Source organism: Chenopodium quinoa, unplaced genomic scaffold, assembly GCF_001683475.1.
Source record: "Chenopodium quinoa cultivar QQ74 unplaced genomic scaffold, ASM168347v1, whole genome shotgun sequence".
In the NCBI taxonomy this organism is placed as follows: Eukaryota; Viridiplantae; Streptophyta; class Magnoliopsida; order Caryophyllales; family Amaranthaceae; genus Chenopodium; species Chenopodium quinoa.
In genome coordinates, this window is record NW_018743574.1 from 2,307,409 (window position 1) to 2,332,735 (window position 25,327).

A 25,327-nucleotide genomic window follows, 5' to 3' on the forward strand; every position below is an offset into this window, starting at 1 on the left:
ATATTGTTAAAAGGCTTGGGAACATATTTTAAAGAAATTGATGAAAAATGACCAATTGTACGTCTTGCATGTTGCATGCATGTCTTTGAGCATTCATGCATTGCAATTTGTGTTCTTAAATTTGGTTGGTTTAGGTTTAACACTTGGCATTTTTATAAGTCTATTTCCAACAAGTTTTGAAAGAATTCTATCCAAAAATAAAAGCATGCAATGCAAGAGAGAGATATAATTGAGGGAAGTAACGCATGTGATGTTCGAAACTTTTCATTGGTCCCATATTATTTTGAACATCTAATTGAGAGATACAACAATTAATTGATTTGTAATTTCCTCTTACAAATTCTCTTTGATATCCATCTATCATTTGTCGAAGTTTAGGGTAGGGTGTATATTACTCACATAATTTATACTTTTCTTAACATATACGTAGTATATATAATTATTACAACTTAATATCTTATTAAAACTAAAGTTTAGCTACAAATTCTTAAATGAACCTGGTTCACACTAATTTATTGTGGACCACCAATATTAGAGACAATATGATTGTTTTGTTAATAAAAAAAAAAAGTCACTATATTAACATAAGCTATAAGAGGTTAATTTTTTAGGGTAATGTTATATGTAGCCCTAAGTGCTAAATATAAACATTAAATATATTCTTGGAAATTGCATAAAATTAGGAATTCATGACAAAAACACACATATCAGTGTTATTAGTGTTTATATTTTGATGATTTCTCAACTTTTTACGATTTTCAAGTGTAAATTTAATGCTTATATATAGCCTTGGGCTATGTGTAACATTTTCCATTTTTTTAATGAAATTTTGAGTATAATGGTAATATTATTATTAAAGACCACTATATTAAAATTAAGTCTATATTCAACATAATGTCGTACTTAAAGTTCATCATAACATTAAAGGTCACACAAGTTTTAAAAAAGGTTACCATGTTTAAAATAAGGTCATTACTATATTAAAATTAAGGGTCACTATGTTGAATATAATAACAGTTACGTGTGTATAAACTTTAGGTCCACAATAATATTATTGTAGACCAGGTCTACGCAACATTTTTTGAAGTTTAGCTATAGAATGAACTTAAAATATATAACACTTATTAAAACTTAAATTTCAATGAATTTATCTTATCAAAATATTTTTGAACTTATTAACTTTATCTAAATTTACTCTAATGATTTAAGTGGAAGTAAGGTGACTAAAACAAATGTCAATTTTATAAATAAATCCAATTCAAAAAAAAGTTAGAGTAAAATTTTAAGTTAGAATTTATTTCAGTTTATGAGTAGACACATGTACTTGGAGATTTAAAAGAAAATTAGGACTCGATAATGTGTAAACAATTATCCAACCTTTGCCTAAACTATATACTACTATGTATGTACGATTGTACGAAAGTAGTATGATTAATTATTGATCGCACTACTCATTTTAATCTTTTTTTGTTTAATCCTATCTAAATGATGTAACTTTCTTAAGATTTCTTGTAGCGTTTATAATTGAAATACATGTACGTAACATTAGTGCGTATGTACATAGTTTATTATAAACAAAACACCAGTATCATTTTAATCTTGATTAAATTCTATAAAAGTTATATACTTACTGGCCTGGACGCGTATGAAGCATAAACCACGGTCTTATTATCAATCATTTAAACTTATTTTTCTAAAATAATCTCACTAGAACCTTTTTTTTTTCTTCAATTAAGTTAAAATAAAGGCCGTATAATATACTACAATAGTTTATATATACGAGTATGTAACAAATTAATAGATGATAGCCTTAAAAAAATCTTTAAAAGGATATATGTAACACTGGTAGCTAAGGGCCTGTTTTCATTGACTGAACTGAGCTGAACTGAACTGAACTGAAATTAATATTTTATAAGAGAAGAAAATTATGAGTTGAACTGAACTGAACTGAGCTGAACTGAATTGAAATGAACTGCATTTCAAAGTAAGAGAACAGACCCTAAGTTTCAATAATATATAATACATGAAAACTATAATACAATAACATATAACGTATGTTCCGAAACATCGCCTGGGGTAAACAATAATTTAAAATCAAATAACGAGTACTTACTTTGCATCAATTACTGGCTCTTAAATATATATTTTCTCAGTTTCAAATTAAAATTTCATGTTTATATATAGATGTTTCACAATCTAGTTTAACAAGTCATTTTATAATTAACTTTTTGGGTGGGAAAGAGAATATTTAAAGTAAATACGTATTAGATAAATAATTAAATGCCCTATATTTAGTATTTACTTTTGAACTTATCATAAAAGGATAGTAACTGTAATTTTTTTAATACTCCATTCATCCTAGAATAACTGAGATGTTGATGAACTTTTTTTCATTATTCATGTATTAACTTTGATTATGAATTTTTACTACTCCCTCCGTGTTTTAATAAGTGTTACACATTGACCAAATACTCATACCAAGACATGACTTGACCATTGATTTATCTAATTATATGCTAGTAAAATCATAGAAAATTTTATAATATGAAAGTATACATTACAACGAAGAATCCAACAATGTGTTATACAATAATCTTTGATTTTAATATATTAGTAAATTAATCCAGTTGAAACCATTATGTGAATAGTAAAAAAAAGTCAAACTGTAATGCTTATTAATAAAACACGGAGGGAATAACATAACAAAAACATATTTTGTCATAAATATGTTGTTAGATTGGTATTAATATAAAGTTTTATATTATAATTTTTTTCATTTTCATTAATATTTAATTACATATAAATAAGGTCAAACTAATAGATCAGCATATGTGTAAAGTTTGACCGTGTCAATTTTCTTTTGGGATAAAGAGAGCAATTTATTATTTGGGTGGTTAAGTAAAGCCATAAAAGCCGGTGACAAGAATTACTGATCCCAGAATCCTCAGAAATTGAAAGAAAAACTCTAACCACATGAGATATTTAAATTTTAAAATGATGAAATATTAGTCTATATATAGCTCTTATGCAAGTGGCTTGGCTGGGGAACATACACAACAGTTGTTGGAGACATTTGACGGAAATGAAGCTATCTATTACTTCTACTCTTCTTCTGGCACTTCTATTGGTAAATCATTTATCTCCTCTTCTTTTAGCACTACAACTCTTTTTTTTTTTGGGTTAAATTTTACAGTACTTTTTTACATTTTATTCTTCCTCAGATATACTCGGTACATATTATTTGAGAACATATTTGGCTTAAATACCTTTCTTTCAACTATGAAGTATATAGGATTATTAGCTTCTTTTTTTTTTTTTTTTTTTTTTTTTTTTTTTACTAATAGGATCATTAGCTTCTTCTTGCAGTTAACTATGAAGTACTTCAATTCCTTCATTCTCCTAAATAAAACATTTTCCTTTTTACCATAATACGATTATCATTTATTTTGTTCATCTATACTTTAAAAAAACAAAAAATAAAATTAAAAATAAAATAAAATAAAATAAAAATGTGGGATTTTTCAACTTTATTATATTTGTGTTGGTGTATACTTTCCAAATATTCAATTTTTAATATTTTTACTTATTGATAAAATGAAATACTAAATGTTATTATTGATGATAGATATTTCATATTCTCCACCAAATGACATGCATGAAATTTTTTAGTGTTTTTATTTTAAAAAATTAGGAATTACAATCCCAATAAAAAATGATTGTTATATTTTAGATTACTTTTGTATAAATTAAATTTGAGAAACACAAATTAGAAAATTAGTTACAACTAAAATGAGACAAAGGAAAACGTAGTATGTATATATGTCTTATAGTTTTACATATTTATACGTACAGGTTGTCAATGTAGCTCATGGATGTAACGACGACGGCGGTGTTGGAGAGTACTGGGGAAAGAAAGCAATTGAAACACTTTCAGGCATAAAATCGAACGAGGAACGCCAAAACTCCGGCGAGTATTGGGGAAAGAAAGCAATTGAAGCCCTAGTAGGCTTAAAGTCTAACGATGTACACAAATTTAATTCAATTGTCAAAGACTTTAAGTTTAAGCCTAATCAATGGCAATATTTGGATACTAATCCTAAATTGGAAAATGGGGAAACAACAACGTATTTTGTTAAAGACTTTGTGCCTAAGCCTAACCATGTTCTACAATGGCACCATGGTGCGGCTAGTCATGATGATGATGAGGTAGCCCCAATATATTTTGTGAAAGATTTTGTGCCTAAGCCTAACCATGTCCTACAATGGCACCATGGTGCGGCTAGTCATGATGATGAGGTATCCACAGCCAAATATTTTGTGAGAGATTTCGAGCCTAAGATTAACCATGTTCTACAATGGCACCATGGGGCGGCTAACCCTACCAAGGATGTTTGGCCAACTATCAAATCTGTTGTGACCGGGTTCAAGTTCAACTAGCCAGACCGGCTAATGGTGTGGTATGCTAGATCAAGCCCCGTAGTTTATCTAGTGTGGCATAAGACTAATCTGACTATGAGTAAGCTAATTAAGTAAGTGTCTATTAATAAATAAAGGTGGTTTGTTTAGAGTCTATTTGATGTACTAAGATAGAATGAACGTTCATCAGTTATGCTTTGTTATGCGTAAGGATTAGTACTAAGTTGCTGTATGTATGTAACGTTTTTATTTTAGTCATGCAATGTTTGGTGTTGTTTCCAACTTATGGATTTCCTTTCAAGTATTTAAACCACAAAATAATCCAACTATATATGTATAATATAAACGCCAATACCAATTGATCGTTGATGTAGTGGTGATTGGGATTACAGTTGGTAGGGAGGATCCATATTCGACCATCCGCAACAATAATTGGAAGGGGATTGGAACCTAAAGACAAATTTTGATTTTTTTTTTTTTTTTTTTTTTTTTTTTTTTTTTTTGTTGAGAAATTAAAAGGCAATATCTAGTTTTTACTTTATATATGCTAAAATGAAGACATGAAGTTAATATCGATCGTGATTATAATTTTCTTCGGCCAAAAAATAATATATAAATATTATTCTTCTTCAACAATCAATTACAATAATAATGCGTTGTTAATCATTATTACAAAAAAGTAAACAAAAAAAAAAACAATTCCTACTATAGTACTATGCATGTCTTAATGTTTCACATGACACAATTTTATTTTTGATTTACATCATTATTGGTAAAACAAAAGGACAAAGTATTCAATTGAATTTTTTTTTGGTGGAGTTCAATTGAAAATTAAAACAACGCAAACAAGTTTATTTAATTTATGTGTACAAAATACAAATCACGCTTAGAAAAGTAAATGAACCATCCAAACAGACGAATAATTCATTGAGTAGAATTATTCATCCTATAATTCTCCCTTAATTCTTAGCATTAGGTACCCAAACTAGATCATTTGAAGGAAGGAAATGACAAACCGGAAAATCACCGGGCTTAAACCCTAAGATGTGAAATGCGACGTGATTAGGGTCAAAACTAGAGGTGTTCATGTGACAAGTCACGATAGCATCCATCGATGTTCCATCGTCGCCCCTTAATGAAACCTCGAACACACGGTTCTCAGGTTCCGGGTAATGACGTACAATGCAAGACTGCATAAGGATAGGTCATCATATGACACGTAACCATTTTAGGACTTGGTACTTGTTGTGGTTGTTTCACTGTGGTATAATTTTGGACAAGTTTTGTAGATTTCAGGAGAGGACTAGTACTGAACACCTTAAGAGATTGATCGTTTTTATCACTATTACTGTTACTGAAACTGTCAAATGTTTCGTGAATAAAATCAAGCATAGACTCTAAGGAGGAAACACATTTTTTAGTTTCATGGTGCATTTTCATCCCACACAACTTTAGCGTATTGTCCATGGCTCTAGCTTGAGGAGATCTTGGAGCAAAGCCGAAAACTCGTAGAAGAAAGGGTAGATCTAGGGATGAGAAAGGCATTAAATCGGCCTTTTCCTTGGGAAGAAAACGGGGGATTTGAGAAGGAAATGCACCTCCAAAGTAAATTGGGATGTTTAATCCAACCTTATTAAGGTTATTGTAGTGTATGAAGACTTGGTTGATGTCCTCCTTCACTTGATCAAGGGACTTCTCCATATTAGCATTCACCAACTACATGCATCATATCATGACCTCATCATTATTAGTATAAGAAGAAATTCATCAAAACAAATATGGTGTATTTCACAACAAAACACATTGATCAACTACTTATTATTGGTTGAAATTAAAAAGTATAGTGTTATATATATATGTGAGAAACACCGAACATAAAAATATTGATCAGCGTTCTCTATATAGAGTTTATATATATATATATATATATATATATATATATATATATATATATATATATATATATATATATATATATATATATATATAGGGGAGGGATCATGTGAGAACCAAGCCTTATATGAGAACCAAGTTAAAATGAGAACCAATCTTATGCCATTAAAAATTATGAAACTAACGGCTGAGATTAGACATATGCACATGTATACCCATTGTGCATTTATTGAGACAATGATCACTTTTCCCTCGAAAATTTAAAACTGCAATTTTAATGTCTAATCAAAACTGACGGTTGGTTTGCTTCCCTTACACACCGATTATTCTTACAAATTTACATCATTTCAAAAACCAATTATCTTACTTCAATTGTGTTCGCGCCCATAACTTCCATTGGGAAAAAAACGGAAGTAACTGCTACATTGTTCTATAAAAACCCCAAAAACTACCCAAAAATACCCATTCTCGATTTTGTTAGCAAAATGAAAGAACAAACGCAGAAAAAGAACTACCGAAGCAAGGAGAGTTTCAAGAAATTTCAGTAAGTTTTTTATAATTCAGTAAATTATGATGAAAATAAGATAATGTAAACAGTTAGGGTTTTAAATTTTCAAAATGTTTGGTTTTTAACAGAGAAAGGTTGCGAAGAGAGTTGGATGGAGTGGAGGGGGAAAACCCTACGGAGGAGGCCGGCGTTCCCGCTGCAGCCGAACAAGCGACGGAAAACGTACAACCACCAACGACGGAAGCTCAATTGACAAAGTAATGTTTCCAATTTTATTGTTAATGTCGCGCGAATTATACTTAGGGTTTCAAAAATTATATAGATTTTGTTTTGGCATTTTTCAAATTACTGCAGCTAGGGATTTAAAATTAGTATCAAATTAATTTTGTTCCATAATTTTGTTATAGTGTTTCTGTATTTGGAATTATTATAACGGAAAAATGAACCATTGTTTCTGAACGTTGTTATGTTTTGAATTATAAGAGTAATTTTGATTTGTTCCATAAGTTGTTGTTATTGTTTCAAAATTAAAAAAACAATTCTGTTTCATTTTATAATATATAAATTAATTCAGTTTTCCATTTTCTGGAATAATAACAATTCTGTTTCATTTTATACTAATTATGTTCCATAAAATACATGTATTGTTTCATATACTAATTACATTGTTTCATGCATTAAATCTATTTTGTTTCATATTTTATATTAGGGTCGTTGATAAGGAAAAAGTGGTACCCGTGCCAAAAAAAAGGAAGGAAACTCCAGCAAATGTACAGTCTGCGAAGGGGAAAAAAATCAGACATGTGCAAGAAGACAGTGATGAGGAGGAACAAGTGGCATTTAGACAACGTATTCCACCAGCCAAATTCATTAAACATGTTATTGTAGGACTTCCGGAAGCTCACAAGCAAGCTGTAAGGGATGTAGGCTTTGGGTCCTTCCTACTATTGGACCTGGATTCTAACAAAAACAGTTTTTGTCACGAGCTTGTGGCAAGGTTCAACCCCGACAGAGCCTCCCTTCAATTGCCAAATAGAGAGGAGATAGAAGTCCTCCCGGAAGACGTCCATGTTGTATTTGGTCTTCCAATTGGAGGGAGAGAAATTAAAGACAATAAGTGGATTGAAGAGGATGAAGAATCGCAGGTTTTCCTGCAAAAATGGAGAGATCAATTTGATGATGGAAGTCCAACCAATACCTCATTAATACAGCTGATTGAGACCCAAAAAGATGAAGATGTAACCAATGAATTCATCTGGAATTTCATTGTGACTGCCATAAATTGTTGTGTACGATCTACATCTCGTTCAACATTAAATTTTAAATTTTTGTATTGCTGTGAGAATGTCTCACAAATTAAGACTTACGATTGGTGTACATACACATTTGAGAATCTGATAAACTCCGTAGCAGAATGGAAGGAAGGAGCTGCATACTTCACAGGACCTCTGCCATTCTTGATGGTAAATATATTGTTTCAGAATCTTAATAAATTGTTTCACTGAATAATTACAATGTTACGAAAATAATCCTTACTGTTACACTGTTAATTTGAGTACTTACTTTAGTATTAGCTGTTTCATATTTTATGTAAGTTGTTTCATGTTAAATACATAATGTTTCAGTATTAGCAACACAATGTAAGTTGCTTATGTAACTTATTCAGATACTGGAATTCAGATATTGTTTCAGAATCCTAATAAACTGTTTCACTGAATAACTACAATGTTTTCTAAAATAATCCTTACTGTTACACTGTTAATTTGAGTACTTTCTTTACTATTAGCTATTTCATATTTTATGTAAGTTGTTTCATGTTAAATATATAATGTTTCAGTATTAGCAACACAATGTAAGTTGCTGATGTAAGTTGTGCAGATGCTGGAATTCAGATCTGGAATTCAGATATTGTTTCAGAATCTAAATAAACTGTTTCACTGAAGAATTACAATGTTACTAAAATAATCCTTACTGTTACACTGTTAATTTGAGTACTTGCTTTACTATTAGCTGTTTCATATTTTATGTAAGTTGTTTCATGTTAAATATATTATGTTTCTTATAATAAATATGCAGTTCATAATAAACGTCTGTTGTTACATATTCATATTTAAAATCAACTGTTTCATATTGTTTATTTGTTGTTACATATGATAAACGAACTGGTAGTATTTGTACTTTGATATCTTCTGTCAAAGTACATAACCTGTTTAAAATATGGAAAAATGTTGGTTTAAAATATAAAACAGTTGGCATATAAAATGGAACAACATATATATACCTGATGTTTCATTGTTACTTATGCTGTTTCACATTATATGCCATTTGTTTCATTACATATTACTGTTGTTTCATATACCTGATGTTTCATTGTTACTTATGCTGTTTCACATTATATGTCATTTGTTTCATTACATATTACTGTTGTTTCATATAACTGTTGTTACATATTTAACAGATGGTGTTTCATTTTATTGTGAAACAGAACATACATTTGAAATCACATTTATTATAAAATGAAACACCATATGTTAAATATGTAACAACATATATTCAAAATATGTGATATCAAATGTATGTTCTGTTTCACAAATATATTTAAGATGTATGTTGTTTCATTTTATATGCCTGTTGTTTCAAAATTTCAACCAACAGTTTTTCATACTTGCTCAAACAGGTTATGTACTTTGATAGACTGAAGCGTGGTACAGCTCAACCACGAAGGACAATACCCCTAATAGCCGTTTGGAACAAGAAGATGATACAAGAACGAATGAAGGTGGAGAAGAAGAGAGGATTTGGACAAGGTAAAGTCCTCGACAGGTTAACTGCTATAAACACAAATTCTGGTGAAGAAAATCAAGGGCCTTCGTCGTCCTCTGCTCCTGAAGATGTTAAGGTAAAAAAAAAAAGAAAAACAAAAAAACATGACAATTAATATACATGATGTTTCATTGTTTCATATTAAATATAATTTGTTTCATTACATATTATTGTTGGTTCAAAATAATGTATATGATTTAGATGTATGTTGGTTCATTTAATATGCCTATCGTTTCATTTTATATACCTATTGCTTCATACATTTTAAGTGTTTAATGTTTTGTCTACGCTGTTTCATATAATAAATCTGATGTTTCATATTGGCCACATGCTATTGTTGGTTTGTTATAGGGATTTATACTTGATGAATTCAACAACATTTCCAAGGAACTTGTTGGCCATGTCCAGTCAATGTATGCACTGATTGACAAGGCATACAAATTGATTGAGGAGGTGGAGATCCCAGATGAGATGAAGGAGCTCATAAGAAATGTATGGGGCAAGTACACATCAGTACAACCCACTATGAGTTCCCAAGGAATCAAGACCCCGGGTTTTCTATCTCAAGATGAGAACTTATTTCATGAGCCAGCGTTTTTATCTGAGCTCAGTGATGTGATGAACAAAGCATGGGCAAATTTTCAAGCCCCACAAGATGAACAACAAGATGAACCCCCCCCTGAGAATGTTGTACCCCCACAAGCTACACCCCACAATGATTCCGTTCATGACATTGTTCCATTATCTGAATTCCAGCCAAACTATAATCTGTTTGTAGGTTCATAGGCGTTGCCTCCAACACCCCCAGCAAAAGGAAAGTCACCAGAGCAGGAAGAATCTCCAACGGAGCAGCACTTGGAGTCACTCACTGAATCCATCGTTCATAAGATAACAATGGAACATTGTGAGGAGCCAGTGACTGGTATGCAAAGAGAAAAAAAAATCACACAAAATCTTCCTATGAACCTTCGATCCCCATTCATGGTGTAGAATGAAAAAATTTCAGCAAAAATTGATGCCCTACAAAGAACAGCCGCCGAATATGCCTTTTGTGCAGGCCCAAAATCGTGAGAATTTCCTGGAATGCTTTGTCTCATATTATATACATATTGTTTCATAGTATATACAATATTATATTGTTTCATATTATATACATATTGTTTCATTAAATTGTTTTCCTGTCCCATCAATTTCAGTGAGCAGCTGTACAATGACGGGCTTAACTTCATCAGTAGGGAAGACATTTTAGGACTACAAGGTGACAACTATGTGCTCAACAATATAATAGACTCCTAGGGCCACATCCTTAACATGACAAACAAAAGAAGGCAACCAGGCGCTATCAACCGTTTTTTCTGCTCCTCTGAATGTTGGGTAATTATGTCTAAAATTATTTTACAGTTTCACTTTTAAGTTCTAATGTTTCATTTATCATATAATTTGTTTCATTAACATATTGTTCCATTTTTCATTACTTTTGTTTCATATTAAATAAAATATATTTCATTGTACATACAATATGTTTCATTGTATACATTGCCAATGTTTCACTATATAGTGCCAATGTTTCATACATCTGATGTTTCATTTTTCATTTACGTTGTTTCATATTATATATCAATTATTTCATTGTATACAGTGCCAATGTTTGACTATATAGTGCCAATGTTTCATACATCTGATGTTTCATTTTTCATTTATGTTGTTTCATATTATATATCAATCGTTTCTTTGTATATAGTGCCAATGTTTCATTTTTAATATATTATGCTCCGTATAAAATACTTCAGTTTTATAGTATTGATACATTATAATATTCTTGATACACTAACAACTACAACAATGATTAATTACCTGGAAAAAAACAGAATATGTTGTGCGGTAACAAGTACTTTACTCCAAATACCAAGTTTGCAGAGAGATACAACGCTTTCAAGAGCAGGATGGTGGACGAGATGAATCATTCTAAAATAACTTCTTTTGACAAAGTAGATTTGGTTAGATACTAAACTAGTACTGATTCTTAGCATATATATTTGCTTAAAAAGACATACTTAATGTTACATATAACTTACTTATTGTTTCATTATAGGTTTTCTTTCTCGTCCCAGCATTTGAACGCTATTATTTGTTCTGTTTCAATTTTTCACGCAAGCAACTGCAAATTATAGACAACAGATTTCTAGAAGAAGGTGTTGAAATGGATGCAAAGTACGGCAATTTCCCAACTACCATGGTAAAAATATGACACTGTTTCACTAAACATCACTGGTGTTCCATTTTTTATTTTTTGATGTTTCAATTAGTATATCTGGTGTTTCATTGTTGATTTCTGCTGTTTCTGATTATATAGAATTTGTTTCAATATATATATATATATATGGTTTCAAATAATACATTTGATGTTCCATTTTTTCATTACTGCTAATTCATATTAAATTAAATAGGTTTCATTGTACATAGAATATGTTATTTCATATTCATACATCTGATGTTTCATTTTTCATTTACGCTGTTTCATATTATATATAAATTGTTTCATTGTATATATTTGTTGTTTCTTATTATATTGAATTTGTTTCAATATATGTATATATGGTTTCAAATAATACATTTGATATGTTTCATTGTACATATAATATGTTATTTCATATTCATACATCTGATATTTCATTTTTCATTTAGCCTGTTTCATATTATATATCAATTGTTTCATTGTATATATTTGTTGTGCCATTGTTCCTTGGTACATCTAATTGTTTCATATTACACAGATCAAGGCATTTGCTAAATTTCTAAATGAAAAGAAAGTTGGGAATGGACGGGGAGTGTCTAGATTCAATACCACTATGAAGGAAATGAGATGGAAGAATAATGAGAATTATAATGACTGCGGTGTATACGCTCTCAAACACATGGAAACTTACATGGGACAGCTAGATGAATGTTGGGATATTGGATTCGACCCAAAAGATGTGAGTTTTTGTGTAATTCTTATATTAATTTATACATAATTTATGGTTCATTGTTCCGGTATTTATTTTGAATTGTTAATATATTTCAGCCTGATATAATGAAGAAACTGAGGATTGAGTATTGTGGGAAAATATTGACAAGCCCTGCAAACGTACTACAAGATGAAGTTATAGCCAAATCAAAGACCTGGGCATTAGAGCAGCTTCATCATGTTAATCAGTAAACAATGTTTATAATGTTTCCACATTAGTTGTAAGATACAAAATTTTTATGCATGTCCTGGATAATTTAGCTAAACATCTTTTTATGTTTCGTATGTAAAGATGTGCGTATATTATTGTCAATTGTGAACTATTAATATGACACATTAGAAGTATTAAATGAAACTTTAAATATATAAAATGAAACAACAACTAGGTAATATGAAACAATGTGATTATAGGTTTAGCTAAACATGTTCTGGATTATTTTCCCATAATTAGAATTATTAAATGAAACTATAAATAGATAAAATGAAACAACGGTAACGTAATATGAAACAATATGAAACAATATGAAACAACATGCATTGTCAACGGTAAGAAATAAATTTAAACCATGCACTGTCACAACTGAACACGTTTCCACATGAAACTGACAAGTGTAAGGTTGCTTTTTAACTTTACAATAAATATGTTCCCAAAGCAACAATACCACACCAGTACTTTTAAAAAAAGATGACTAGTCAAATCAATACACGCTGCCACATAAAATCAATTTGCACACTTTGTGAAAAATATTATATACTCCGTAACTTTTTTATATAAAACATGCTTACAAAACATGCTAAAACGAATCTTAATGTTTCAGGGAATGTTCCTACTGTTCCCATAAATGAAACAATTGTTACATATATTAGAACTAGTGTTTCTTAAAACTGATGCTTCTCAAAACTGATGTAACATATATTAAAACTTATGTTTCTCAAATGTAACTAATTGTTCCATTACAACAAACATAAAAATGAGTAAAACATTCCTATAAGAAGGAACAACAACTGCACAAATCATCATGCTTTGTGAGGACAATTCCGAATATCATGATATGCTAGCTCGCCACAGCCACTGCATTTCCTCTTCGTTTTCTTTTTAGATTGTTCAACCGCTATTTCTTTGGCACCCTTTAATCTTTTAGACCCACTAGTTCCAGAGCCATCGTGAACACCTGTACCTTTATTCTTCGACACTTTAGGAGGCTGAACAAGTATTTCATCAGGAATGCTACATCCTATTAACATCTCAATATCATGTTCACTAGATCTTACATTCTGAGTATCTTCCAAAGTAACATTTTTTGTCGCTTCAATTTTATTCTTGAACTCTCGAATATTCTTAATAAAGTCCTCCTCATGACCTTTAACCCAACTCACACAAGAAAATATCTCCGACCACATTTCATTTATAACCACCCGCCTATCATCTTCGGTGTCTAAACAACTTATATCTAACACTGGTTTCTGAGTAGCATTTATTGTCCAACGATCTAAGATATATTGCTTTGGAATGCTTTTTAAATTCTTTGCCTTCCACATCCATATCATATGTCTGCATGGGATTCCTATCCTATAAAACTGCTTACAAGAGCAGGTAGTGTCATGACTAAAGCACTCAAACAAAACTTTAAATTTCCTTCTCCTATTTGCCTCAGTAACAATTGCTACATCAATACCATCTTCCTTCCTCAATTCATCTACACCACAACAATAAAAAGCACTATGAACTTCATCTTGAAATTCATAAAATACAGAAACGGTGTACACCTCAGAACCATGCCTCTCAATCAACAATTTTGTCTTACATTGAGGGAATTTCTCCTGTGATTCATTGTCATTCTCTGCCTAACAATGTCTCTGTGCATCCAACGCAGTTTCATACCTCATGAAAAACTCCACAAGAGACACGTGAGGATTTACAACGGATGTAAAAAAATTATTCTCACTCTCTGACCTTGAGGTAGTTCTCATAATACCACCCATAAAGACATCTCTAAAATACGCTGGAATCCACATAGCTCTCATCTCAAACATCAAATTCAACCAATCATGATCTTGTAATTTAAACTCAACAAGAATATTGTTCCACTTCTCTTCAAATTCAGGTGCCTCAATTTCTAAATTCCAAACACACTTACTGAGTTCCTTCAAAAATTCAGTATCCTGAATGATATTCCTTCCAACTTTATCAGGCAGCTTTTTCATTATGTGCCACATACAAAATCTGAAGGACATTAATTATGGGACATTAGACCAATATTTTGAAACATTATCTTTTAAAACTGTAACATTATAGTAAAATTCCGGAACATCATCTTGAAGATTTGAAATAATAAAATAAATAATTGAAATAACTAGGCGAATTCTCGTAACAATTGATTAACCTAATGGAACGCAGAACATAAATTTGAAACAATAAAACACTATATAGGAACAATTTTTTTTTTAAAAAAAAATCAGAATAATAATATTTAACATCATCACAACAGGAAACATCAATCAACTAATATGAAACATCAGACACGTATTTTGAAACAATAGTATTCACAAATGAATCAATGACATTAATTATGGGACATTAGACCACTATTTAGGAACATTAGCTTTTAATACTGTAACATTGTAGTAAAATTCCGGAACATTATCTTGAAGATTTGAAATAATAAAAAAATAATTGGAATAATTAGGCAAATTCTCGTAACAATTGATTAACCTAATGGAACATCAGAACATAAATTTGAAACAATAAAACACTATTTAGGAACAAGATTTTTTTTTTATCAATAATATTTAACATCATTAATTTGAAACAATAATATGAAACAATAGTATTCACAAATGAATCATTCTAGTTGCAGTACAATAAAATAAATACTAATCTGAACCAATAAATTTGAAACAATAATATTTAACATCATAACAACAGCTGGAAACATGAATAAACTAATATGAAACATCAGACACATATTTTGAAACAATAGTATTCACAAATGAATCATTCTAGTTGCAGTACAATAAAATAAATACCTGTGCTCACATTGTTGGAAAACAGAATTTACAGCAATTTTCATAGCTGGATCTTGATCCGTAATTAAACAATTGGGCTCCCTACCACCCATTGCCTTAACAAATGTTCTAAATAGCCATTCGAATGAAGCAACATCTTCCTTTGCAATAAAACCAGCAGCAAAAGTGACACATTTCTTGTGGTGATCGACTCCCGTGAATGGACCAAATACCATATTATATCTGGAAAACATGAAACATACGCTGAAATTACGATTCCATATTTATGTCTACTGTTTCGTAATATTATTCCAATGTTCCGAAAATTAAAACAAATGTTACATCAAATTGTAAAACCCAAAAAAAAATTCAAAAAACTTTAAAAATAACACTATGATACCTGTTGCTTTGGTAGGTTGTATCAAACGAGAGCATATCACCAAATACGGCATAATTTCTCCGGCAAATAGGATCTGCCCATAAAGCTCTACATAGTACAGTCGTCTTCATCCATTTCGTAATCAAAAAAATAAGCCGACCACATCAACTTTTTCCTCTTAAAATTATCAACAAACATCTGGGCGTCCGATCCTTCAATATACGCCTTCAAATCTCTATGAAATTTTTTGAAGTCATTCCTACTAGCGCCTATATTCTCATACCCACCAACATATTCCTTCACCATTCTGTATGTCTTGACAGGACCAATATTCACCTGTGGAGACAGAATGTAAAAAGACTAGACTGTTTGAGGACCATGATATATATGGAAACAGATCTAACAGTGCATATTTAATTTTATGAAAAAAAGGCAAAAAAGATTTCAAAGATTCTAAATATAGATGTGAACAAAAAACAAAAAGGCACACATTTAATAACAAATAACGGTACACGTTATTCTTGATGGATAGTGCGAAATTCGATGATGACATATTATATGAAACAAAAATGCACTTTATTGTTCCATATATCTGACCACCTGTTCCAAAAATGCACTTTATTGTTCCATATATCTGACCTACTGTTCCTACGCATTACCCTATTGTTACATTTGTTATAATAACGAAATAATTTTAAACCTTTACAACCAATCGCTCCAACTATGTTTCAATTATACGTAATATTGTTCCATTTATCAAAACCATTGTTCCATACAGTTGTACTTACACCTACTTGAGTATATACATTACAAACAATTGTTCCATCAAAAACAATATATATTTCATATTACAGTACTAATGTTTCATATATGTACACAATTGTTACTTCACATTTAAAATTTAATCATTTTAAACAAAACCATATTCAAATACGATTGTTCCATCCAAAACAATATATATTTCATATTACAGTACCAATGTTTCATATATGTACACAATTGTTACTTCACATTTAAAATTTAATCATTTTAAACAAAACCATATTCAAATACCTTTGAATTATCAATTATCATTTTCTTATGAAACATTGTCAGCTTTCTTTTGGACTTCTGAAAATGAGAGTTCTCGGATGAATACATATGATGAGTATGCCCTTCTCCAAAATTAGAAACAATGTAACCTCCATCTTCGCAATACTTTAAAATCATCTTTGCCTTACAACCAACTCGAGTAGACAATCTTCTTTTAACCATAGGAGTATTCGCTTCTTGACAATCATAGTCTTCTTTATCTTGACCAACAACCACTTCTTCAACATTCATATCATCTACAAAATTATCATCTTCTTCCCCGATACTATCAACTTTCTCTGTCACCACATTATTTTGTTTTTCTTTAAACCCAGCTTTATTACATACAATAATTTGAAAAGAAATAATACCATTTTTTTCTTTTTTTGACCATCGACTTTCTAGTAATAAATCCTACAACAGCTGCGTAGGACTCATAAAAACGCAAACCTTCATCAAGTTTTGAAAATTTCATACCTATAGTTGGTCTAATTTCACTATCACAACATGGAATCCATATCTTCGTTCCACCAGGGGTAAAAGCATGAAGAACATTAGACGTACCAAATTCAACAGACAAATCCATGCTTAATATAACTACAGAAAAAAAAATAAAAAAAAATTGAGCTCTAACCTTTGATAATGTATTCCAATGGCTGAATCTATTCCAATGGCTGAGATAACGTCTTCCAATGACTGACCCATAATGTATTCCAATGGAATACAACGTCTTCTAATGCACAAAAATAAAAATAAAATAAAAAAATTACAAACAATCATTACCTTTTCAAGCTGGCCCACGTGAATTCCCACTATAGTTACTAATAAATCTGAACCATTCATCTAATAAAAATGAATGGTCTTAGATTGGTTCTCATTTTATATTGGTTTTCACCTAAGCCATGGGTTCTCACATGATCCCATTTCTATATATATATATATATATATATGAAACGATCATGCAAATAAATAAATCAACTATAATGTCATGTACACCGTATACTGTAAAAGTAACATATAAAGCTTACCATTGCCATTTGAAGGAACATATATAGGGCCAAACTCGATTTGAGAAGCATCTTGAAGTTTGTTGGTACCACTCAAGCTCTAAACAATGCTATTATGCTACACAAGCTTGGATAAGGAGTGTTATATATATGCTTCGTGTATATATGTATATTTATATACTCTATATCATGAAATCAATTAATGCTCAATCAATCACTACTAAAAAAATGTTAATTAGTGATTGTGTCAACAAAAAAAAAAATCTAATTACTGATTTGGTATTTGATTAGACTTTTTGAATAATTTTCTATCCTCTATTTGTAATTTATAATGTCCTTATGTCACACTCAAACTATACCGAGATAAGCATTACAAGTATTACATTATGAGAAAGAAAATCTATATAGGAGGTTCAACTACCATGTTCCATGGTTGGTTTAGTTAAGCTAGATGACTCAAATCCTCGGATCTTACAAAGGTACCGTGAAATCCATACGGAACTCTTGAAGGCAATTGAACGGACGCTTCAAGCTCTAAACTTTGTGCATTTACTATCAATAATTCCGAAGTGCATTTCTCTTCGTCATAAACAAATCCCATGACGTACCCATCATCTTCCGTATCTTCCAAAATAGTATTGTCGCGTGGTAAAAAGAAGGGTTCACCACCGAACTTTTCACCACCATACATAAACTTTTTTACCTCACCCGTGACCAAATCAACCTTGGCGAACCCGGAGACCTTAGGCCACGGCTCTGCGATCGCCAAGTAAGCGAACCGGGTTTTTCGCCCTAGTAAGTTCCGGTTCACCATACCAGCCTCAAGATTTATATGACTATGCTGTGTTAAGTCAATAATAGGTAGGCGAGTGGACTCACCCGTCCGTAGATTAAGCCGGATTTCGGAGAGCACAATCTTAAGACACTCGTCACAGTCGTTGAAAATCGAGTCGGGCGGATTCATACATGATCCAATCACAACAATCTCCTCCGTTTCCGGCTCTTCCCAAGCATTCCAAAGGTGAAAACAAAATGTATCTTTTGAAGTAACCCATGTAATATCCGACGCATCAGTAGCATCCTTAGCATAACACCAAAACGCGACGTTTTGTTCTTGTCGTACACAACGGGTGATCCTCTTGTGATCATCTCCTTCATCCTGAACACAACTTGTTGGTCAGGAATTACCACAAAGTTTTTCGTAATAGCGAAGTCATGCATCATGGTAGGCTCATTTAATGGGATATCAACGTCGGGTGATTTTTCGCCGTGTTGCGTGAACTTGAAGTACTTGAGATACGGCGCTTTTAAAACGTCGTAGCTAAGATCAAACAACTCTTTTGTCTCAGGGTCGAGTTTAGGGTGAGCTATCATCGACGATGTTAGCTGACCCTGGAAATCAAACCGCCCTACCGTCTTAAGGTCACCCGAAGGGGTGACCCTAACTTGGTAGGGAATATCATCCTCGGACATAGCTAGTAACCGGTCATTAAAATAGACCAAACCAGCGTTAGCAACTCCCGTCCCATGTTCATTATCTAGCAAACCGAAAAGTCCTCGAGAGTAAAACAAGACCAGTCTAGCAATCCCCGAATGTCCGTGAAGCTCACCAATGGCCTTCGGAAACACGGGTCGTCCAAGTTCTCGCTCTTGCGCTAGCCTGCTGGTTTCCGTAAACCGACAGGCGTAGCTAGCGACACCTTCGTGGATTGCTACTGCATGGACCATCCCATCACCATCGAACAAGTGATGTCCCGCGGTTGGTTCAAACAACGGGTTAGCACCGTTTCTTACGTAAACACCGTCAATGCAACCCGGGATTTCACCGCTTACAGGGAGACCTTGTTTAACAGGCATCTCTGGTACAGGGGCGAAGTTCCCAGCTATTTGCACCTGGGGGTCGGACGTCTTTGGTAGTGGTTGAGACCGCTCGAGAGCGGTTTCAACCATGTCTAAGGCGGCCGCAGCCGCCTTCCGGAAGATGTTCCACTTCTGAACAGGTTCAGGCTTAGTATTAATAGAAATAGAAATGGTGTTATTTTTGTTTTTGTTGTTGTTGTCTTGTATTGTGGATTGTAGAGCACACTGAATTTTACTATTACTCCGCTTTCTCGATGGGCCGGAATTGAAGGCTAATTGGGCCTGAGAGGCCCAACTAGAGTTAGAAGTAGAAGGAGTTGTTCCTGCAGGATTCACCATTGTTTGCCTATCTTTACAAGATTATAATAATTCTTTTCATTTTTATAAGCAAGCAAAGAGAAGAAAGAAAAAGGAAGTTTAATTTGTTTTGAGAGAGAGAGAGAAAAAAGCGAGAGTATTGAGGAGAGAGAAAGAGGAAGAAGGGGTATAAATACAAAATGAAGGGGTATTTTTTCTTTTTTTTTTTTTTTTTTTTAACGGGATATAAAAGTTTATTAAATATTTATATGTGTTACAAAAATCATTTACATTTTGGAGCGATTGATGTATACATACATACTTTCACTATGTATTCAAGAACTGATTAAAAGATGCACGTAAAAGTATTAAAAAGAAATATTTAAATTAGAAAAACAGATAAGCAATGACAATTGTACGTCTTGCATGTCTATATTGTGCATGCGCATGCATAGCTATTGGTGATTAAAAGATAGGATTATTTGGATGAATTATCAACGGTCATGATTGTCTTGATATTGTTAAATATTTTCAGGAAATTGATGAAAAATGACCGATTGTACGTCTTGCATGTCTTTGACCATTCATGCATGCATTACAATTCGTGCTTTTAAATTATGGTTAGATTATTTCCAACAAGTTTTGAAAGAATTCTATCCAAAACATAAAAGCATACATGCAATGCAAGAGAGAGATTTAATTGAGGGAAGTAACGCATGTGATGTTCTAACATTTTCATTGCTCCCATATTAATTAGTTTGAACATCATCTATTTGAGAGAGATAATTTTCTTTGAACATCATCTATTCGAGATAGTGTTTTCCTCACATAATTTATACTTTTAGAACATAATTATTAAAATTTAGGGTCTGTTCTAATTGACTGAACTGAGCTGAACTAAACTGAACTGAATTTATTGGAGCTGAACTGAATATTTTATGAGAGAAGAAAATTAAGAACTGAACTGAAAATAATCTGAAGAGAACATACCCTTAATATAATGACTTATTTAAACTATATAGTTCAGCCGTAAAAATTTGAATAACTCTTATTTAACTTTTATCTAATGGAAACTCCTTTTATTTTAATTTTGACGGACTAATCTAAAATTTTGAACTTTTTAAAAGTTATTAATATGTATTATTTGAATTTATATTTATAAAATAAGTGGAAGTTTGGTGAATAAAACAAACACCATTTTTATAAATAAAACCAGGACATATAGATTTTCGAGTTACAATTCATTTCAGCTTACAAGTAGACTCGTGAAGCTAAGTACTTAGATATTTAAGAGAAAATTAGCTTAGGACTCGATGAGGTGTAAACACTACAATAACCAACCTTTGCCTATATACTACGTATGTACGAAGTAGTATGATTAATTATTAATTGATTGCACTCATTTTAATCTTTTGATGTTTAATCTTCTTCAAATGCAAGTTTAGCCTCAAGTCTTAAGACTTGGATGTGACATCATTTTTTGTGGTCCCCATTGAAAATGATGTCATCATTTGTTAAAACTCACTAAGATTTACACAAATTTATCACTTTAACCCTAAGACTTAAATATTTGACATATTATACGTAGAAAAGTGTAAAAAAAAAAAGATAATAAAAATAAAACAGAAGTGGGTGAAGCGGGTCTCAATCTCAAGTCTTAAGTTGAAACTCAACTTGAGACTTGCTTGACATTTTTGAAGAAAATGGAAAAAGTCTTAAGCTAGACTTGTGGCTAAGATTTTAATTTCATACGATTTAATATCTTGTAAGATCTATAATTGAAATACATGTAACATTAGTATGTATGTATGTAGTTTATCATCATAAACAAAATCTTAGGGTTTGTTTTTCTCAGCTTATTTTCAGTTCAGTTCTTAATTACCTTCTCTAATAAAATATTCAGTTCAGTTAAGTTCAGCTATGAGAAATTCAGTTTAGTTCAGTTTAGCTCAATTTAGTCAATCAGAACAGGCCCTTAATCTTGATTAAATTAAATTATATTAATGTTGAAAAATAGTACTAGATGCATATGAAGCACATATTAAAACTCGGCCTTTTTTTATCAATTATTTGAGCTTATTTTTCTAGAATAATTTTTCTAGAATTTTTTTCTTCAATTAAGTGAAAATAAGGGCCATATATATATATTAGTTTATATATGTAACAAATAGAAGATATCTTTTAAAGAAATATTTACAAGGAGACTTTTTGTGTGTGTGTGTGTATTGCTACACGGGTAGCTAAGATTCGATGCTACACATTCGATGTCATTTTCCAAAACTTTGAAAAGCATAAAAATATAAGTTGGTTGACATTCACCCAATTTTTAATGTTGGGTATTTTGTGTTTACAAGGATCAGAAAGAAAATTGCAAACGGGAAAATCTTTGAGGAGTAAACAGGATCACTTTCTCAAAAGTATAATTCCGACCCTATACTTTTCTAAAAGTAGTTACAACCGGGTATCACGGAAAATTACTCAAGATATATAACAAAGGTCAATTGCAATCACAAGTAGGATGATTACAATACCATGTAAATAAGCTTTTGTGATTTGAAATGATAATCAATAAACTTGCATGCAAGGTTTTTCAAGAAGAACATAATCGGTTCCTTGAATATGTTTCATCATGATCAATATGAACTATCATATTTATATCAAGAGTAATAAACTAAGCAAAACTGAACAATAACCGTCAAAATTATATTGCCTACGCTTACACCCACGCCCTGTCGGGAGGCCCTTCGCACTACCGGGCGAGAGAAGCCAAGCAACCCAGAAAAATTTAGGTGCTCTCGTGCCATACCAGGCGACAATTGCCATGCCGGGCGGTGACATCATTTAATTTTCTTCGCTCTCATGCCTTATTACCAGGCGAAGCTGCCGGGCGCGCCATAGGACGGACTACAAGGCGAGGAACAATTCTCTAAACCGATATATAAATTGCCCTTTTACTTGTTTAATTGAATTTCAACACCTTAACCTAAGAAGTTCAATCAAACACATGAATATTTGTCACCAATACTCTAAATAATTCAACATTTAATTCATTTAAGATGAAGATTATAAATAATCTAGCTCGTATGTACGTATTCTGTTTGATTACTTTGAGTGTAATTTAGTAAATATTGTATTGTCGTGTTTAGGTTGTAATGACACCTATATATATTGATTAATGAGAATGCTCCAACTAAGGAGAATTACACTATTCTACGATGTCACGGGTATTGCTTATTGACTTGATAAGTCATTTAATAATATTTTATTTACTTGATTTTCACTTATTCGAACTTAACTTAACTTATCTAAACTAATCTGAACTTATTAGGCCTTTTAAAGCTAATTTTAGTTATAATTTAAACTTGGGTAACCATATTTTTAAAAATATTTTTTTAATATTTTTTTTAGTTTTGCCAAGAATGCCAACTATAACGGCAAGTGATGACAATCAATCCTAGAATCTCTTTAAATCAAGAAGAAAACTCGCTCTAACCACTTGAACTATTTAGAATAATGAAAAATCAGTCTATATACAGCTCTTATGCAAGTGGCTTGGTTTGGGGAACATACACAACAGTTGTTGGAGACATTAGACGAAAATGAAGCTATCGATCATTTCTACTCTTCTTCTGGCACTTCTATTCGTAAGCATTTATCTCCTCTTCTTTTAGATACAACTTTTTTGTTAAAATTTATTTTAATAATTTGCTCTTTTATTTTTAATCTTTAGGTTTGGTTACTCTGATTTACATTTCAAATACTCCGTATAAATAGTTTGATAACATATTCATTCGGCGTTAATACCTTTCTTTCAACAATAAAGTGTTAGATTATTAGCTTCTTCTCGTAGTTAATTATAAAGTACTTCCTACATTCTCTTAAATATTTGATAACATTATCATTTTTTTTTTACTTTTACAAAAGAAAAAAACATAATCATATGTTTCAATTTTACTTATTGCAAAAAAATTATTAAATATTTAGTTTATGCATTATATATGATAGATATTAAGATATGTTCATATTCTCCACCAATTAGCATGCATGAAAAATGTTATTGTTTTATCTTAAAAAAAAAACATCGAGGAATTAAAATTATATTGATTGCACATTGGTCAAACTTTTAAAAAGCCTTATTAAAATAAATAAAATTTAAAAAAAAAACCTTGATTGTTCGAATACAACAATATAATGCATGTTAAATGAGTGTTCGTTCATTCTGTCATTCGTTTAACAGAGATTCTAACTAAAAGTGCTAATGTGTAATTTTTACTTTGTTGAATAATATACATATTTAATACGGAGTATAAAGAGTTGATTTAGTACATTATACTTCTACCGTCTCATATCTTTTAGACGTCTTTAATTGACTTATAAATATTGATTTTGAGATATGCAAATTAGAAAATTTGACAAGTAAAATGAGACAGAGGAAGGCGTCGTGTATTGTACATACGTCTTATAGATTTACATATATATACAGGTTGTCAATGTAGCTCATGGATGTGACGACGGTGTGGGAGAGTACTGGGGAAAGAAAGCAATTGAAACCCTTTCAGGCATAAAGTCGAACGAGGGACGCCAAAACTCCGGCAAGTATTGGGGAAAGAAAGCAATTGAAGCCCTAGTAGGCTTAAAGTCTAAAGATGTACACAAATTTAATTTTATTGTAAAAGACTTTAAATTTAAGCCTAATCAATGGCAATATTTGGATACTAATCCTAAATCGGAAAATGTGGCAACAACAATGTATTTTGTTAAAGACTTTGTGCCCAAGCCTAACCATGTTCTACAATGGCACCATGGTGCGGCTAGTCATGATGATGATGATGTAGCCCCAATATATTTTGTGAAAGACTTTGTGCCTAAGCCTAACCATGTCCTACAATGGCACCATGGTGCGGCTAGTCATGATGATGAGGTATCCATAGCCAAATATTTTGTGAGAGATTTCGAGCCTAAGATTAACCATGTTCTACAATGGCACCATGGGGCGGCTAACCCTACCAAGGATGTTTGGCCAACTATCAAATCTGTTGTGACCAGGTTCGAGTTCAACT

General features: G+C 31.6%; 3 protein-coding genes and 1 pseudogene across 3 annotated transcripts; 1 reads left to right on the forward strand and 3 right to left on the reverse strand.

Annotated features, from left to right (window-relative positions):
- Positions 1–2,693: 2,693 nt before the first annotated feature.
- LOC110681997 lies at positions 2,694–4,639 on the forward strand. Its single transcript, XM_021858195.1, has 2 exons — positions 2,694–3,127; positions 3,853–4,639. The coding sequence occupies exons 1-2, from the start codon at positions 3,026–3,028 to the stop codon at positions 4,435–4,437; spliced, it is 687 nt and encodes a 228-aa protein (XP_021713887.1). The 5' UTR covers positions 2,694–3,025; the 3' UTR covers positions 4,438–4,639.
- A 736-nt stretch (positions 4,640–5,375) lies between these two features.
- Positions 5,376–6,117, reverse strand: LOC110681767 (BURP domain-containing protein BNM2A-like). The gene is made up of 2 exons (XM_021857892.1): positions 5,734–6,117; positions 5,376–5,606 (listed from the first exon to the last, which is right to left on the reverse strand). Exons 1-2 carry the CDS (start codon positions 6,115–6,117, stop codon positions 5,376–5,378), a joined length of 615 nt encoding a protein of 204 aa, XP_021713584.1.
- Positions 6,118–13,664: 7,547 nt separating this feature from the next.
- LOC110681768 (protein FAR1-RELATED SEQUENCE 5-like) lies at positions 13,665–17,689 on the reverse strand. The gene is made up of 7 exons (XM_021857893.1): positions 17,554–17,689; positions 17,086–17,438; positions 16,229–16,368; positions 16,054–16,140; positions 15,675–15,896; positions 14,498–14,871; positions 13,665–14,344 (listed from the first exon to the last, which is right to left on the reverse strand). Exons 1-7 carry the CDS (start codon positions 17,687–17,689, stop codon positions 13,665–13,667), a joined length of 1,992 nt encoding a protein of 663 aa, XP_021713585.1.
- An 863-nt stretch (positions 17,690–18,552) lies between these two features.
- LOC110681989 lies at positions 18,553–20,393 on the reverse strand (annotated as a pseudogene).
- Positions 20,394–25,327: the final 4,934 nt, after the last annotated feature.

Coding starts and splice junctions, on each gene's coding strand:
- LOC110681768 (XM_021857893.1), bottom strand. CDS start 17,689: ATGGATTTGTCTGTTGAATTTGGTACGTCTAATGTTCTTCATGCTTTT. Junction 17,439..17,553: donor ATTTTCAAAACTTGATGAAG/GTTTGCGTTTTT, acceptor TATGTAATAAAG/CTGGGTTTAAAGAAAAACAA. Junction 14,872..15,674: donor TTCCAACAATGTGAGCACAG/GTATTTATTTTA, acceptor AATGTCCTTCAG/ATTTTGTATGTGGCACATAA.
- LOC110681767 (XM_021857892.1), bottom strand. CDS start 6,117: ATGGAGAAGTCCCTTGATCAAGTGAAGGAGGACATCAACCAAGTCTTC. Junction 5,607..5,733: donor AAAACGATCAATCTCTTAAG/GTGTTCAGTACT, acceptor ATCCTTATGCAG/TCTTGCATTGTACGTCATTA.
- LOC110681997 (XM_021858195.1), top strand. CDS start 3,026: ATGCAAGTGGCTTGGCTGGGGAACATACACAACAGTTGTTGGAGACAT. Junction 3,128..3,852: donor TTCTTCTGGCACTTCTATTG/GTAAATCATTTA, acceptor TTATACGTACAG/GTTGTCAATGTAGCTCATGG.